Source organism: Hemitrygon akajei, chromosome 14, assembly GCF_048418815.1.
Source record: "Hemitrygon akajei chromosome 14, sHemAka1.3, whole genome shotgun sequence".
Classification (NCBI taxonomy): Eukaryota; Metazoa; Chordata; class Chondrichthyes; order Myliobatiformes; family Dasyatidae; genus Hemitrygon; species Hemitrygon akajei.
The window spans coordinates 68,402,626-68,419,503 of NC_133137.1; the positions used below are offsets into that span (position 1 = coordinate 68,402,626).

Below are 16,878 nucleotides of genomic sequence, written 5' to 3' on the forward strand. Positions count from 1 at the left end.
AATTACAATGCCAGCATTCACTCATACACACAAAAAACTCTTACGCTGTAACCAAATTTTTAACATTCCTGTCAAAAATATTATCATCTTTTGATGGAATTGAAACTGCTAAACCCATCAGGGCTAACTACAGCTAAACTGAAGCTTCCTTCCATCCTTCCTGAATGGTAATTTAGAGCTTTGCAATATTAAATACAATGGTCCACACAGGTCCACAGTTGCTGAGGCAACAGGACAACAGGTCATAACATAGTTGGACAGACAAAAGCAGAACAGTGGGTGATGGGATGAGTAGGACCAGAGGGGTGATACGAAGTAGCATAGTTTTGAGAAAACATGAACTGTTCACGTACAAAAATAAAAATAGAAGATAGCTTACCATGAACTGGATGTTGTCAAATCCATTTGCCAGCAGGTGGTTTTCATACTGGGGAAGTCCTATGCTCTCCAGCCACCGTCCCACAGTCTGAAATACAACTCTGGGTCCTGTAAGAGGTTGAAGGGGAAGCCGCTTCAGCAGTGACATACCATCAATCCGGTAGTAGGGGCATTCCGAGGTTGAGAGGTGGCATTGCCACATCGCATTTCTCGGAATGTGACTGTCGAATGAGCCCGCCAGCTTGACAGCTTTTGTGGTGCACAACTCAATATTCTCAATATTATTCTCTGTAGTTTGACTAAATGCTGGACTGCTTCTCAGAGCCAGCAGGTATCAGCACAAGATGTGGGTCCAGCATGCCAAGGTGTCTTCCCCTTTATAAATATATAGTGCTCTCTCTCTGTCCAAGGAACACATGAGAGTGAGAGTGAGAGAGAGAGAGAGAGAGAGAGAGAGAGAGAGAGAGAGAGAGAGAGAGAGAGAGAGAGAGAGAGAGAAGAGAGAGAGAGAGAGAAAGAGAGAGAGGGGAGAGAGAGAGAGAGAAAGAGAGAGAGAGAGAAAGAGAGAGAGAGAGAGAGAAAGAGAGAGAGAAAATATTAAGAGCCGACTGGTCCCTGAACGTGTGAATGTCGCAGTTCTCCACAGTAAGCACTGCTCTGCCAGCGGCTAGGATTCTTTTTATCAAGTACTCCCACACTCATCAGTATGCTGTACCATGCTTCATGCTCCCCCCCTTCTCCTGTTCATTGCCCAGCCCAGGCTACACCTCACAGTCTCTATAAAGGCCATCAGAAATCTAGATTTCTTTGTCTGCTATCTGTAAATCTGCTGCTGATGCAGACGCTGATGCTGTTTCCTCCTACACAGACACACAGATCTACGCCAACCTTGAATGATGAGTTCAGTTAAAACAAATGCAGGAAAGAGGACTGTATGAAATTATTTTGTGTGCTTACGGTAAATTCTACTGCCTCCTCCTGCATGGAACTCAGAGACAGCAATCCTGAACAACATATTCACACAATATTACAGTTTAATACATTTCCAGAATACTAAAACTTCAAAAGCAACAGAGATTTGCAAAAATTGTTATGGGTATAACAGGAAAAGGCACTTACAGCTACACTAAAGGAGTATTAAAAAACATTGTAATAATTAATACAAACTAATATTGTGCTCACAAATAAATTTGCTGATCCAGAGGGGGAGTTACATTTGTAGCTGTTCCAGACCTCTCTTTTTCCTAGCACAAAGTACCGGTATATTATACTACCATGACAGAACCACAAACCACATATCAAACTCATCCTAATAACTCTTCTTAGAATCTCTGATTATTCTTTATTGATATATATATATGTGTGTGTGTGTGTGTGTGTGTAAAAAATTATATATATATAAAATTATTATTATTATTATTTAGGGAGTGTAAGTAAATCAAGAAGCAATAACAACTATGATAGTCAATGTTCTCCTGATGCAGTGAGAATTAATATAGTTGCATAAGAGTCGACTTTGCCACATAATTATACTTAATTGTCTTTTTATATTACACCGTTAAAGCGCAACAATGCGTCATCCAGAATGCTACACGTTGGTGCTATCAATGAAGAATCAATACTAACTCTATGAAAGTGTTAGTGCAAGGGGCAAGCACTAATATTTTTGAGGAAGATTGTTGTTGAAGAAGAGGGCAGTGGAAAGCCTGAGAGCTTTAGTGCAGGAATCAACCTTAACTGCGGAAAATGCAGGACCAATCATGCGTAGAAGGAAGATGGAAATGCACAAGCCAGAGTTAAGAAGAACCAAATGCTTGAGAAGATGTTTGTGGGATTGGGGTGGTGATGGAGATAAGACTTGAATTCATTAAATTGTGTAATATCTTATGTATTTAGAACCATGGACAAAGATGAGTCAATGAGGCCAAGTATGATGGCAAGCAGTGTTATTGTTGGTTGTTGGTATCAAATCTTCAATACTAATTGTTTAGCTATAAAAAACAGTAGGAAATTATTTGGATCACCATTCTGGGACCTTAGTAGAACAATCTAATTACATTCTACTCCCTATTTTTTCCTCATAACCTTATAAATATTTTCCTTTCAAAATTAATCCAACTTGCATTCCAAGTTGTAACTGAATCAGTGTCCCAGGTAGTGTGTTCAGGACCACTACAACTTACTGCATCAAAAAATAGATCCTTATACCACCACTGATGCTTTTGCCAATTATCTTAAATCTGTCTATCTTATTTACTCTGTCAAAAATGCTCATGAGTTTGGACACCACTTCATTGCATATCTATTACCCTACAATGCTTTAAGAAGAACAATGTCAGTTTCTCCAGCAGTTCCTTGTAAATTAAGTGCTTTATCCTTGGTGCTATTCCAGGAGATCTTTGCTGTGCCCTCATTAAGCCCTTCTGAAAATGTGATGCTGAGAATTCTCAAGCTGAGTCCTAGCTGAGTCCTAAATGAGGTTTCAAGAAGCTTCCAAACAATTCGCTTTCTGACACTCTGTGCCTTTTTCAATACAATCAAGGATCCTCTAGATTTTGTAACAACCTTCCCAACTTGTTATGTCATCTTCAAGGACTTATCTGCACTCTGCTCAACCCAGCTCTCCATGGACCACTGTATCCTATATATTTATTTCATTTAACTTTTATTGTCTGTCTTAATTCATCCTACATACATATGTCTGTTTACACTTTGCTGCATTCATTTTCAGTGATTATGTATCCATCATTTTACTAATTGATATGCTCTTTTTAACAACATTTTTGAGTTTTAGGTTATTGATGTACATTAAGAAACAGGGGGCCTACTACTACCAGTCTCTAGAGAACACCATTCACTATAATTCTTTACTTTCTGTCCTATAACCAATTTTATGCACACATTGTATTTTTCTTTAAATTCTTTAATCTACTTGTTTTTTTTTAAATTATGTGGCACTTTGCCAAATAGTTTTGGTACTTTATATACTCCTAACAGCTGCACTGCCCTCTACAACCCTCAACTTCACACAAATGACTTTAACAAATTTATACAGGCTTTCATTCATTTTTTCCATGCTTTTCCTAACAAAGCATCCACTAATATAAGTCTAAGAGAAGAAAATATGTTCACTAATTGAGTTAGCAGGGCTATATAAATAACAACTGGCTGACAAGTGACATGAAGAATCTCATTCATACTTTCTATCATGAATTTAATGTGGATGTAGAATTGACTCCTCACCTGAAGCTTCATCATGCTTTCCTTTCAGGCCAGTATTGATTCCAGCACCAATAGAGCTCATGATTTTATCAATCTGTAAAGAGCACAGTGAGAACCATTAATCTCTCAGTAGATGCTTCGCAGGCCCATCCTTTCCACAGTCTGCACCTGCAGAAGCAAAGTCTGCTCTGTTCCGATTAAACTCGCCAAGGGATCAATTACAACTGTTTGTTCAGACGCGGTCATAGTTACACACCTGCACTGAATAACTACAAAATGCAATTTATTTTATTTGACTTAAAATGTAACAATTGCACATAAATGTGAAATAATCAATTAGTAAAATTTCCATGACTTATTTCAATAAGCAATTGACAACATAAAGATATTCCCATTGTTCTGGCTATGCTGTCAATTGAACATGGAAGTCAGGAGACAACATTGCCTAGAAAATGGAGTTTACCTTTCTTTTTAATGTGTTTAGCACAGAGTGTTAATCCCTAATTGGATGCAGCTCAAAAGCTCCTTAAATTGGCCAAAAAAAATGCCATGGCGCTTTGCATCCAGAATCACACTGTAAAGGAGGATTTGTGTGGTTCCATAAGGGGCCTCACTAAATTTAGATCAGTTAGAAACATGTTGCTGCGGCACCAAAAACAGAAAATCACTGGTTTTTAAAGGTCCATTCACCATGGCACCCAGGCAGTGGCACGAGTCATTTTGGCTCCACGAAGGGAAAAGAGGGCGCAAGATAGAGCTGTGTGAAGTTCACCAAGAGATGCCAAAAGTAAGTAGGCCAAGTGTACTTGGGGTTTAGGAGACTTCCCCAGCACCACCTTCAAGAGTATAGCAGGGGGAGGTCACCATCATCCCTTTCAGGATAGAGAATCGGTGCAGTGTAGATCAAAAGTGAGACTTTTTTGCCTACAAAAGGCATTCAAAGTGAGCTCTAGAATAATAGAAATACTGTTCTTTCATTCTAACATGGAGACATTCACTCTCACATTATCAATGACATTAAATCTCTGGCAGCCAGCAGCTTTCAAATGTAGAATATGAAAGGGGTACTCAATGTCTTTCATCTCCATTCAGACAAAGAAATTGAGGAATAGGAGAGACAGCATCACATAGGAGAGGGGGCCCAAGCACATTCAATACCTCACCCATATGGAGCGGACAATCTGTGCCTATGGGCAGAGCGGCTACTGAGCCACGAGCCACCTCAGGAACACTGCAATCAATCTGCAAGTATGCTCACTAATAGTATTTCAAGATCATCATTAAATCCCTTTCGATTTAATCATCAGTTAATACCTCAATGACATCTAGACCATAAGACTATATGACATAGGAGCAGAATTAGACCATTTGGGCCTAACTACTTTGGTCATACCTACAAACGTAACAAACTTCTATTTCATCTGTTGGCTATAAGCCACCCTCAGAAGCCAGAAGGGATATTGGTAGAGAACCATCTCAGAGAATGTCACCACAGGGATGTGCAGGTATGTTTAGAGGAGAACACATCATCGGAATGAACAAGGGCAGTAGTGGACCAAAGTCTGGCACAAGTTATAAAAAATCTGGTGCATGAGCTCACTAGAGGGATGGTCTACACATCCACCCACCATGGATGGCTTGGATGTGGACCAGGATTAGGTTGCTTTCCTGCTGGGCTGATTCAGATGGACTGTGAACTGTTGGTCCTGCCTCACCAGCTGCAGCAGATCACAAAAAACATGGAAAAATGCATTTCTAGCCTCGCAGGAGACCAAATGCAGCCAGAAGACCATGATCTCCTCTCTAGAAACTGCATATACTTCTTTTCAAGGAACTCAGCAAAAAGTACAATCAGAAAACTATCACTGGCACATGAAAGCAGGTGTGGAGGCCACATTAAGTTTGATCCTGGCTGATAGCTGAGTAATTCTTGTCTCTTGTCTCTGGTCTTTGCCACACAGGAACAGCTTGAAGTACTTAAGGAACTGCAGGGAACAGTCTGTTGTCCTCGTTGAGCAGAGGGACTCCATTCAAGAGCAGTGCGCTGCTTTCAGTGGACACAGGGATACCATCCATGAGATTGTTGTGGTTGTCCAGGAACAATGCATTGATTCACATCAACAATTGCTGTTGTCAATGAAAGCAGGGATCCTGTTTTTTATAGGCAGAGAGTTCCCTCACATGAGGAAAGAGAGGCAAAAGGTGAACAACTAGATCTGTCAAAGGAAAAAAGATAAGGCACAAGAGGACTCATCTTTCTTCTGCAGCCACAGCCACAACACCCCCAACACATCACCACCACCCTCCTCCATCTCGCAGAACTGGTCGTCACCCTCAACAATTTTTCCTTTGACTCCTCCCACTTGCTTCAAACCCGAGGTGTAGCCACGGGGACCCACAAGGGCCCCAGATATGCCTTACTTCAGGGCTTCGCTGGTAATGTTCCCCAACTCTTCCTCCGCTACACTGATGACTGCATTGGTGCTGCTTCATGCTCATCAATTTCATCAACTTTGCCCCTAACTTCCACCCTGCCCTTAAGTACACTTGGTCCATTTCTGACACCTCCCTCTCCATTCTTGATCTGTCTGTCTCCATCTCTGGAAATAAACTGTTGACCAACGTCTTTTAAAAACCTACCAATTGCTACGGCTATTTTGACTGTACCTCTTCCATCCCTGCGTAAAATGCTATTCCCTTTCCTCAGTTCCTTTGTTGCCTCTATTCCCAGGACACAGCTTTCCTTTCTAGGACATCAAAGATTTCCTCCTCCTTCAAAGAACAGGATTTCCCTTCCCTCAACATTGATACTGCCTACACTTGCATCTCTTCCATTTCCTGTACACCTACGCATCTACACTCACCTGATTTTCTCATTGCCTTAACAGTGATAGAGTTCCTCTCAGCCTTACCTAGCCTTACCCCATGAGCCTCCACATTCACCTCAACTTCCACCATCTGCAAAGGGATCCTACCACCAAACATATCTTTACCTCCCACCCACTCTCCACTTTCAACAGGGATCACACCCTCCATGATTCTCTTGTCCATTCATCTCTCCCCACCAATCTTCCTCTTGGCATCTCTTCCTGAAAGTGGCCAAAGTGCCATGCCTGCCCATTCACCTCCTTCCCCACCTCCATTCAGGGTCCCAAACAGTCCTTCCAGGTGAGGCCACTCTTCACCTGTGAATCAGCTAGGGTCGTCTATTGTATCCGGTGCTCCCAATGTGGCCCCCTCTACGTTGGTGGGATGTTATGCACTCTCCTCTCCTATCAGATTCCTTCCTCTCCAGCCCTTTACCTTTCCCACCCACCTGGCTTGACCTTTCACCTTCTAGCTATCCTCCTTCCCCCCCCCCCACCATTTTATTTTGGCATTGTCCCCCTTCCTTTTTCAGTCCTGATGAAGGGTCTTGGCCTGAAATGTTGACTGTTTATTCATTTCCACAGATGTTGCCTGACCTGCTGTGTCCCTCCAGCATTCTGTGTCTGTTGCTCTGCATTTCCAGCATCTGCAGACTTTCTCATGTTTAGGAGGCTCAAAGCTGCAGTAACATTTAGGCCCTCAGGGTGGGTACAATTGGTGGTGGGGGGGGTGAGGGAAGGTAACTAGTAGGAACATCCAAGCCACAACAGAGTCACTCCCAAAATGCTTAAAATTTCCAATAGTAGAATTAATATTCTTAAAATGATTTTGATTTTTTGTTACATTTCAGGATTAGCTTAGACAAACAACCTGTGAGAGACTCAGTTAAGATCTCTATTATTAAATAAATACTTCTCTAATATAAAAATGCCGGAACAAACATACAATGGTTTATCCTATCAAGCTGGTTTATACAGTGTCATAAATAATAAATTGGCAAATATAGTTCATTTATTAAAAATAGAACTTTAGTTTACTGTATTTGTTGTACGACATGCTACAAAGAACTAGACATCATGATCTATTCTAAATAATGATTGTACTTTGCACTGGTTTATCAATGTCATAGTTCTTCCAATACAAATCAGAAATTAAATACTGTACTGTGTCTTCTTGGAACCTTCATTAACTGACATTTGGAAGAGATACCTACTACTTTGATAATGATTCTTACCTCTTCCCATTCAGCTGTGAAGGAAGGTGTTCGTTCCAAACATTTCCCCGTGCATTGTTTGCTTTCCTTAAAGTAGTTTGAAACAGACTCACAGCGTGTGTTCCTTGACTCTTCCTCGATAGGTGAGCAAGTAATAAGATTGGAGTCCGACTTTGAAATGTTTCTGCCCAACTGTAATTCAAGGAGAGTCTTTCCTCCTGATCTTACCCTTCCTAAAGTGCAAGCTCTGTCTTCAAAGCCGAGCTTTTCTCCAGTGTTGCTTATCCAGTGATCGTCATTCCGAAAAGTTCTAGTGCTGACAAAAGTGTCACTGTCATTATGGTTCACTTTTGTATGGAAAATGGTCTTGTAAACAACTTGTGATCTGGCTTCTTTGTCTGATATTGATACATCGCTGTTATTATGCTGCACTTGTGACTCATTTGTTTCATCGCTACATTGAAGTGAATCTGTTCTAATTAACTTTGGCTCCTGGGTTGACTCTTTGATCCTCAAGGCGCTGTCATTGGTGAACTCCTTATTTGTCTTGGTGTACAGATGATAAGGATTCTCTGGAGATTCACAAGCTGGGGAAGAGCCATGTAATAAACCTGCAAACTGCTTAGGGACATGCCCATCATGGAGTTCCTCTTCTGCTGAGGCTTCACGTTGGCAAAGATTCTCCTCTGGCAAAGACAGGGATAAGCTGTTAGTAATTTCAAATTCTATACAGAAAACAATTAAACGATGAATTGTGTTTAATTAAAGTAGAGGCTGGTTTCTTCAGAAATAAAGTAACAGACAATTTACCAATTCCTCTTTCATCTGTAGAACATTAGCTCAAGAGTGAAAGAGAGATTGGTAAACTGCCTTATTTTATTTCTTATCTATCAGCCATGGAACTGATAGTGCCCATTTTTATCTTTTTTCTTATAAATTACAAGGAAGCCATTCAGCCCATTTAATCTAGAGTGGCTCTCAGAGGAACCTTATCAGTGTTATTCTCCCATTTATTTCCCTAGAAACTTATTGTCTCCGAAATGGGCAAAAATTCCAACTCTCCCCCCCCCCCCCCCATGCCTATCCACAATTCTTTTGCAACCAAACCATAGTAAGAGCAGTTTACACCAGCTAGCTTATCTACCAGAGGTGGGGAGAAATTGAAACACCCAGAGGAAACCCAGGAGGTCACAGGAAGAGAGTGAAATCTACACACAGGTAGCAGCCAAGGTGAGAGACAAACCCAGCTGCTGGAGCTTTGAGACGGCAGCACTAATGCTGAAATACTGGTAAATATTTCACTTTCATTGCTTCATTCAGTCTGAAGGATTTCTTAAGCAAACCTTGTCAAGTTCCACATTACTGAAATATTTCACTTCTTTGTGCTTCACAACATATTGCACTTATGTCTTTGAAATGCTTTAGTTTTATTTCAACACGTTTGAACGAAATAAATCAAGAGAGAGAATCCTACAAGAGCTATCCTTCAAAATCTGTACATTGAGAACAGGATAAGGATGTGTCTATGGGGTGCTAATATTAAAAATAAAAAAATATGAATGAAATTATTATATTCATAATTACTCTATCAAAACATTTGGGGTTCTGACATTTAACTGTCATTCATTCTTGGGGGCACTCTTCTGTTTTCGTGGATGGTTGCAAAGAAAAAGCATTTCAGGATATATATTTTATACATTTCTCTGATATTAAATGTACCTTTGAAAGCTTTGAAACCTTTGAATTAATCAATAAGTTCAGCAAATAGCTTGTACTACCTAAACTCCATCCCAACATAACTTTTCAGCACATTGCGAATGACATGTTTCACAGACAAGCACTAGCTTTTATGAACAGAAACTTAAACCTTATACGCTCAGTAAATGACTTACTGAGTACCTCAGGATTTTTCATTTTCCTTTGGCTGAGAAGGAAAAAGAATACATTGCCATTCAGATACGCTTAAATTCTGCACAACTATAACATCATACTGACAAAAGTAGGACATTGTATTTATGTATTGACAATTACAAAGAAATGCCTCAAGATGTTTCACAAATAGAAACATGGTAATAGATAATAAAAGAGAAGGCAAGAAAGATAATTGGAAGCTCTAATATAGAGATGGATTTTGTAACGGCTTTTAAAAGGTGAAGTTGAAGAGAAGTTTTTGGATAAGAAGCAACATAAGGCCCCTCAAGCACGACCTTCTGTTCAACAATATCATGGCCTATTCTTATATCCCTAGATTCCCTGAATACCCAGAATTCTATTGACCTTAGATATGAAGGCAGAATTCCAGATATTTGCTACAATCCTAAATGGCCTACATCTTAATTCAAGACAAATGCCTCTTGTTCTAGTCTATTTAGCTAGAGGAAATCATCCATCCCAAATCTGAACTACAATGCCCTAAAAACTCTCTGTTTCAATGAGATCACCTTCATTCTTCCAAACTGTACAGAATAGAAGCCTAGTCTATTTAATTTCCCTTCATAAGATAGACCCACTATTTCATGGAACCAACCTGGTGAATTTTTGGTCAATTTCATCTGTAACAACCATACACAATACTTCAGGTGTAATCCTCTAGTAATAAAGGCCAACTTATCCATTGCTTACACAAAGTACGCTGCAGATGCTGTGGCCAAATCAAGACGTACAAAAAGGCTGGATGAACTCAGCAGGTCGGGCAGCATCCGTTGAAAGGAGCAGTCAACGTTTCGGGTCGAGACCCTTCGTTAGGACTAATATCCATTGCTTTCCTCATTGCCTGTTGCACCTACGTGTCAACTTTCAGTGACTTATGTACACTCAAGTCTCATTAATCAATAATATTCCCATTTTTTACCTCTTTAAAAAATCCTCCTTTTTCCTGCTTTCTCCACCAAAGTGAATACCTATACATTTCTTTTCAGTGTACTCTACTGTCATGTTGTTGCTCATTCATTTAGCTTGTCTAAATGCCCTTGAAACCTCTTTGCATCCTCATTTCTACCCACAATTATCATTCCACTTCACATTATTATCAAAGTAGAAAATACTGCACTTGGTCACCTCAACCAGACTCTTGATATTGATCATGAATAGTTCAAGTCTGGGTTCAAATTTACCATTGCACAGGTATACATACATAGGAGTAAATGTCATGAAAACTTGGTTCTTGTGGCAGAAGCAAATTAGAAACGGCAAAGTAAATAAACTTAATTAAGATAAATTATACATAACTTAATAAGTGGAAGCATGCACTAATCCTTGTTTTCTAAGTCTTGGTAATATATCCTTTATTATAAAGTCCAGCATTTACCCTATTCCTGATACAAAGAAGTTTGTTTTTACTTCCGTTCTTTTTCTGAATTGTCGTCAATGTTGTTTAATCTCCAGTCTTCGAGACCATTCCAAAATCTATTGTGGAAGCTGATAAAACAGAATATCTGCTCTTTTTATAGCCAACTCTTCCATTGCGCTGGGATGTAGATCATCAGGTCCCTGGGATTTAATAGTTTTCAGGTTCATTAACTTCTCTCAGAGTCTTTATTTACTAACTTATCTCCTCGTTTGCACTGGAGCTTAGATCTACATCATTTCTGAACAGAATTTTTAAGCCTTCTTCCATGAAAACAGACTCACATTTGTTGAATTTCTCTGCCATTTCCTTATCCTCCATTACATTCTCTCTGTCAAAAACCATATTTCCTCATACTTTTAAAAATATTTATATGTCTTTGAAAGCTCATGAAACCTTTTAAGATATTTCTCAGTAGATTACTTTTATTTTAGTCTCTCAGACATTCTTAGTGATTAATCCTCAGGATAACTGCTTTTGCTGGCAATTTTATTTCTGATTTTAAACTAATTTTAAATTCTCCAAGTTGGTCCACAAGGCTGGAGACACCTGGTCACTTGAGTCTAATCAGTTTGGGGTGTAGGAGTTAATTAGCAATAGAATTGTTGAGGGTCATGATCAAAGAGATGTTCAGAATAGTGCTGAGAAGTTGGTTATCACACAAAGAAGATCACAAACAAATACATCACTGGAAGAGCATGTGGATCAGTGCTGAGTTTCAGATATTTACAGATGAAAATAATGACTTAAATGAAGGGATGAATTTCAGTGCTGCAAAGAGCATTTATAACCCAAATACTAAGACCTTACCCACTGAGAGCTAACAATCAGAGCTGAGATTCATGAAACAACTTACATGTAAATGTAGAAGGAAGAATTATGTCAGTGATACAAAGTTGGTAGGTTTGTGGATAGTGAGAAATGTCAGTAGGACAGCAGGATGCAGATCAAATGGAAAGCTGGGCAGAGCACTGGCAGAAGGAATTTAATCTTGACAAGTGCGAGATGATGCACTTTGGGAAGTCAAGTCAAATGGTGCCACACTAAGAAATATTAATGGACCATTGGCTCAAGTGCACAGATCCTGTGAGTGGCAGAGGCATATAGCATGCTTACCTATATATTCCAGGATGTAGAATATAAAAGTTGAGCTTTTTTGCAACTTTATAAAGCATTGGTTAGACTGTACTTGGAGCTTTTTGAGCTGTTCTGAAAGAAGAAAGTTGTTGTGACTGAGAGAGTGCAGAGGAGATTCACCAGGATATTGCCTGAATTGGTGGAATTCAGTTATAGGAAGAGATTGGGTAAGATCACAAACAAGGGAAAATCTGCAGATGCTGGAAATCTGAGCAACGCACACAAAATGCTGGAGGAACTCAGCAGACCAGGCAGCATCTATAGAAAAAAGTACAGTCAATGTTTTGGGCTGAAGCCCTTTGGCAGGACTGGAGTCCTCCCTCACTACCTTTCAGGGCCCTAAACAGTCCTCTCAGGTGAGGCGACACTTCACCTGTGACCCTGTTGAGGTCCTTTACAGTTTTCGATGCTCCCGGTGTGGCCTCCTGTACATTGGTGAGTCCTGATGTAGATTGGGAGACTTCTTCACTGAGCATCTACACTCCGCCAGAACAAGCGGGATCTCCCAGTGGCCACCCATTTTAATTCAACTTTCTATTCCCATTCCAATATGTCCATCCATGGCCTCCTCGACTGTCATGATGAGGCCACACTTAGGTTAGAGGAACAACAACTTATATTCCATTTGGGTAGTCTCCAACATCTTTTTCAGTAATGCTCCCCACCCCCCCCCACTTCTCTATTTCCCACCCCCTTTTCTCACTCTCACCTCATCTCCTTGCTCGCCCCTCGCCTCTCTCTGGTGCTCCTTCCCCTTTTTCTTTCTTCCATGGCCTTCTGTCTCTTTCACCAATCAACTTCCCAGCTCTTTACATCATCCCAACCCTTCAGGTTTCACATATTACCTGGTGTTTCTCTCCTCTCCCCCATCTTTTAAATCTACTCCTCAGCTTTTTAATCTCGTTTTGGCCCAAAACGTTGACTGTACTTTTTTCCATAGATGCTGTCTGGCTTATTGAGTTCCTCCAGCATTTTGTGTGTGTAGATTGTATAGAATGGTTTTCCCCCTGGAATGAAGGAGTTTGAGGAGATACTCAGAATCTTTTTCTGCTAGTAGTGATATCAAAGATAAAAGGCCATAGAGTTAACTTGAGAGGAAGGAGTTTTAAAGGGGATAAGAGAGGAAAATCTTTTTGTTGCTATCTGGAACTCACAGCATGAGGAAGGAGTTTTAAAGGGGATAAGAGAGGAAAATCTTTTTGTTGCTATCTGGAACTCACAGCATGAGGAAGTGCTGCAGGTAAATACAATTGTTTCATTTAAGAGACAATTAAATAGTCACTTAAAGAGGCAAGGCATTAAAAAAACCATAAATCTTAAATGTTAATTCTAATTTTTGCTATAATAGCATGTTAACTTCTAGTGTTTCATGGACATGGAGTTTCAGATCTCTGAATGCTAATATTTTTCAATTCTTACTATTTAAAACACCCTTCTTTTCTCATTTTTCTTATGAAAGTTGATGATTTCACTGTTTTCTACTACATTAACCTGCTGCAATTCTACTACCATAAACCTGCAATGTCCTCACCATTCACTTAGCATAGTTATATCCCATCGATCTTCCTCAGAACTCACATTGTCACCCAGTGTGATTATACTTCTGGGTTTTTTTTGGTGTTATGTTAATTGTGAGAGCATTGTTTCGTCATTATTCGTGCTCTGAATGAGGTCCCTTTATACATCTGCATATTGGCAACTCTGTCCTCTCTGATTTGGGAAGAAATAACAAAAACTGGTAAGTTACCTGATAGGCATGGTTAGCCTTAAGCTCTCATTGAAGCCAACTAAATGGTTCTAAAAACAACAAGATTGATGTTGAAAAATTAACTTTCATAAAATTCCCATATATTCACACTAAAGAACTTATTTTGATGGCAAGTTGGAAAGGGGGTTGATTGTGCCATTTCTAATAGTTTTTTTACATTTACTATGAACTTGGTGTTCATATGTGAAACTCTTATGCTATTCTGTAGTGGTGGATAGTTGAGACAGCTAATGAGCTTGCATGCTTGAGAATACTACAGGATTCGGAGCTGAGGGTTGTGCTTTCTTCTCTTTTTTTTGGTTTGCTGGCTACACAAGACTAGACTTCCTTCACATTGCTTCTGAGAGTGTAAAGACAATCAGGCGATTTTAGCCAACCCATCCATCCCTAGTGGAAGCTTCTTAAAACTGGGCATGCCAGTATCTCTGAGTAAATGATAACAGTCTGGAACATGTAACCTGCCACTTGACAGCTTTTTAACCTTACAGTTGCAGCATAATCTGCTTAGCATTCTCCTACTAACACCTGCTGACCTTCTGATGGAGTTCAGCTGTCTCTTCCAACAGGTACTGACTTCATTGGTACAGCTGCTTCTGTGTGTGCTATTGTTCTTAATGTTCAGAGTTTGATATCATGAAATTCTTAAATTCATTGGCTACAGGGGTTCCACGTGAAATGAAATTGGGCAAAATGTAGTCACTGGTTCGTTCATTTTGTGCCCTGTAGTATGATGTAGGAGATCATGGCCTTTCCATGACCATGATTGTTCTTGGGAAATTATTCTACAGATGTGGTTTGCCATTGCCTTCTTCTGGGTAGTGTCTTTACAAGACAGGAGTATTATCAACACTCTTTAGAGACTGTCTGCCTGGCGTCAGTGGTCACATATCTAGGACCTGTGATATGCACCAGCTGCTCATACGACCTTCCCCCACCTGCCCCCATGGCTTCATGTGACCCTGATGGAGGAGCTAAGCAGGTGCTACACCTTGCCCAAGTGTGACCTGCAGGCTAGCGGAGAGTAGGAGTGCCTTACTCCTCCTTTAGGAGAGACGTATCTCCACACCCCCTCCCCCCCATAGTAGCTGGGCATTTGTCAGAAACCTGAATGGGCAGCATTACCTCATTCATCAATGGTATGTTGTAAATTATTACACCTAGGGACATAAATATATCATAGACTATTTTAATACATATTAGTACTATACTTTCATAAATACATAATGTAACTTGTACAACCAGAGCTAAGGCAACATTATTCCAAAATTAGTTTTATTTACTAGTCATCAAATTTATAGCTTTTCTTTCCCAATAGAAATTATTATTTTTTAAAAATTATCGAGATACAACGTACAATAGCCCCTTCCGGTCCTTCAAGCTGCACCGCCCGTCAATCCCATGATTTAATTCTAGCCTCATCATGGGACAATTTACAAGGATCAATTAGCCTACCAACGGGTACATCTTTGGACTGTGGGAGGAAACCGGAGCACACAGTGGAAACCCACATGGCCACAGGGAGAATGTACAAACTTAGAGATACTGGTGGAATTGAAGGAAAAATAACATAAAACTAACCTTTCTACTAAAAGCATGCATGATTTTGCTTTAAAAATCTAATAACTTCAGCCATAAGCTGTCAGACATCAAACTGAAATCTTTTCTTTCCACAGGCTGTCCATTTAAATTGGAGGTTAATAAATAAGACCAGATGTTATTTCATTGGCTCTTCACTCAACCATGGATCATCTGGACAGTGAAGATGCATACATCAGGATGCTCTTCATTAACTACATCCCTGCATTCAATACTATCATCCTCTCAAAACTAATCAATAAGCTCCAATCCCTTGGCCTCAATATCTCCTTGTGCAACTGGATCATGGATTTCCTCACTTGCAGACTCCAGTGAGTTCGTATTGGCAACAACATCTCCACCACAATCTCCATCAGCATAGGTGCACCACAAGGCTGTGAGGTTAGCTCCCTGCTCTACTCACGTTATACTTATGGTATTATATAGGCAGCTGCAGAGGCCAGGTCGTGGGATATATTTAAGTTGTAGTTTGATAGGTTCTTGATTAATCAGGACACGAACAGGGAGAAGGCAGGAAAATGGGGTTGAGAGGGAAATGGATCAGCCATGATGAAATGGCAGAACAGACTGGATGGGCTGAATGGCCTAATTCTGCTCCTATGTCTTAAGGTCTTATGGCTAAGCACAGCTCCATTGCCATATTTATGTTTGTCGATGACACCAATTGTCATTGGCCAAATCAAAGGTGGTGATGATGAGCATATAGGAGGAAGATTGAATACCTGGCTGACTGGTGTCACAACAACTCTCACTCAATGTCAGTAAAGCCAAAGAATTGATAATTGACTACAGGAGGAGGAAACCAGGTATCCATGAGCCAGTCCTTGTCAAGGAATCAGAGGTGGAGAGGGTCAACAACTTCAAATTCCTCGGTGTTATCATTTCAGAGATTCTGTCTTACATGAAAATGTCATTATGAAGAAAGCACTGTAACACTTCTACTTTCCTGGAAGTTTGTGAAGATGTGGTATGTCATCTACAACGTACACACACACACACACACACACACACACACACACACACACACACACACACACACACACACACACACACACACACACACACACACACACACACACACACACACACACACACACACACACACACACCCCTCCCCCCCACCCCCCCGAAGTATAAAATGCCACAAATAGTCCGTGTCATTTATGAAGTGAGACAAATGTGATGATCATGGTAGGATTCTGGTGAGGAGCTAGCCATTTGGTGAGCTCTAAGTCCACTGATAGATGATCTGCAACCACAGTCAGCTCTTCATATTCCTCTGTGGTTATGACGGTGATGATGGAACTTTTAAAAGCACATGATCATTGTGTTCCATGTGGCCAGATCACA

The 16,878-nt window shown here is 40.3% G+C and overlaps 1 protein-coding gene across 15 annotated transcripts in view; it reads right to left on the bottom strand.

The window, feature by feature from the left end:
* The window catches only part of anks1b (ankyrin repeat and sterile alpha motif domain containing 1B), an 856,034-nt gene that overhangs the window by 128,127 nt on the left and 711,029 nt on the right, over positions 1 to 16,878 (bottom strand). For 13 of the 15 annotated variants that reach the window (XM_073066305.1, XM_073066306.1, XM_073066289.1 and 10 more), the window contains 3 exons: positions 7,703 to 8,367; positions 3,622 to 3,694; positions 380 to 486 (listed from right to left, as the gene is read on the bottom strand). In XM_073066305.1, coding sequence (XP_072922406.1) covers positions 380 to 486; positions 3,622 to 3,694; positions 7,703 to 8,367 — 845 coding nt within the window. Of the gene's footprint in view, positions 1 to 379; positions 871 to 3,621; positions 3,695 to 7,702; positions 8,368 to 16,878 lie in introns of those variants that run through there. The other 2 variants (XM_073066308.1, XM_073066307.1) reach the window with 1 other exon arrangement.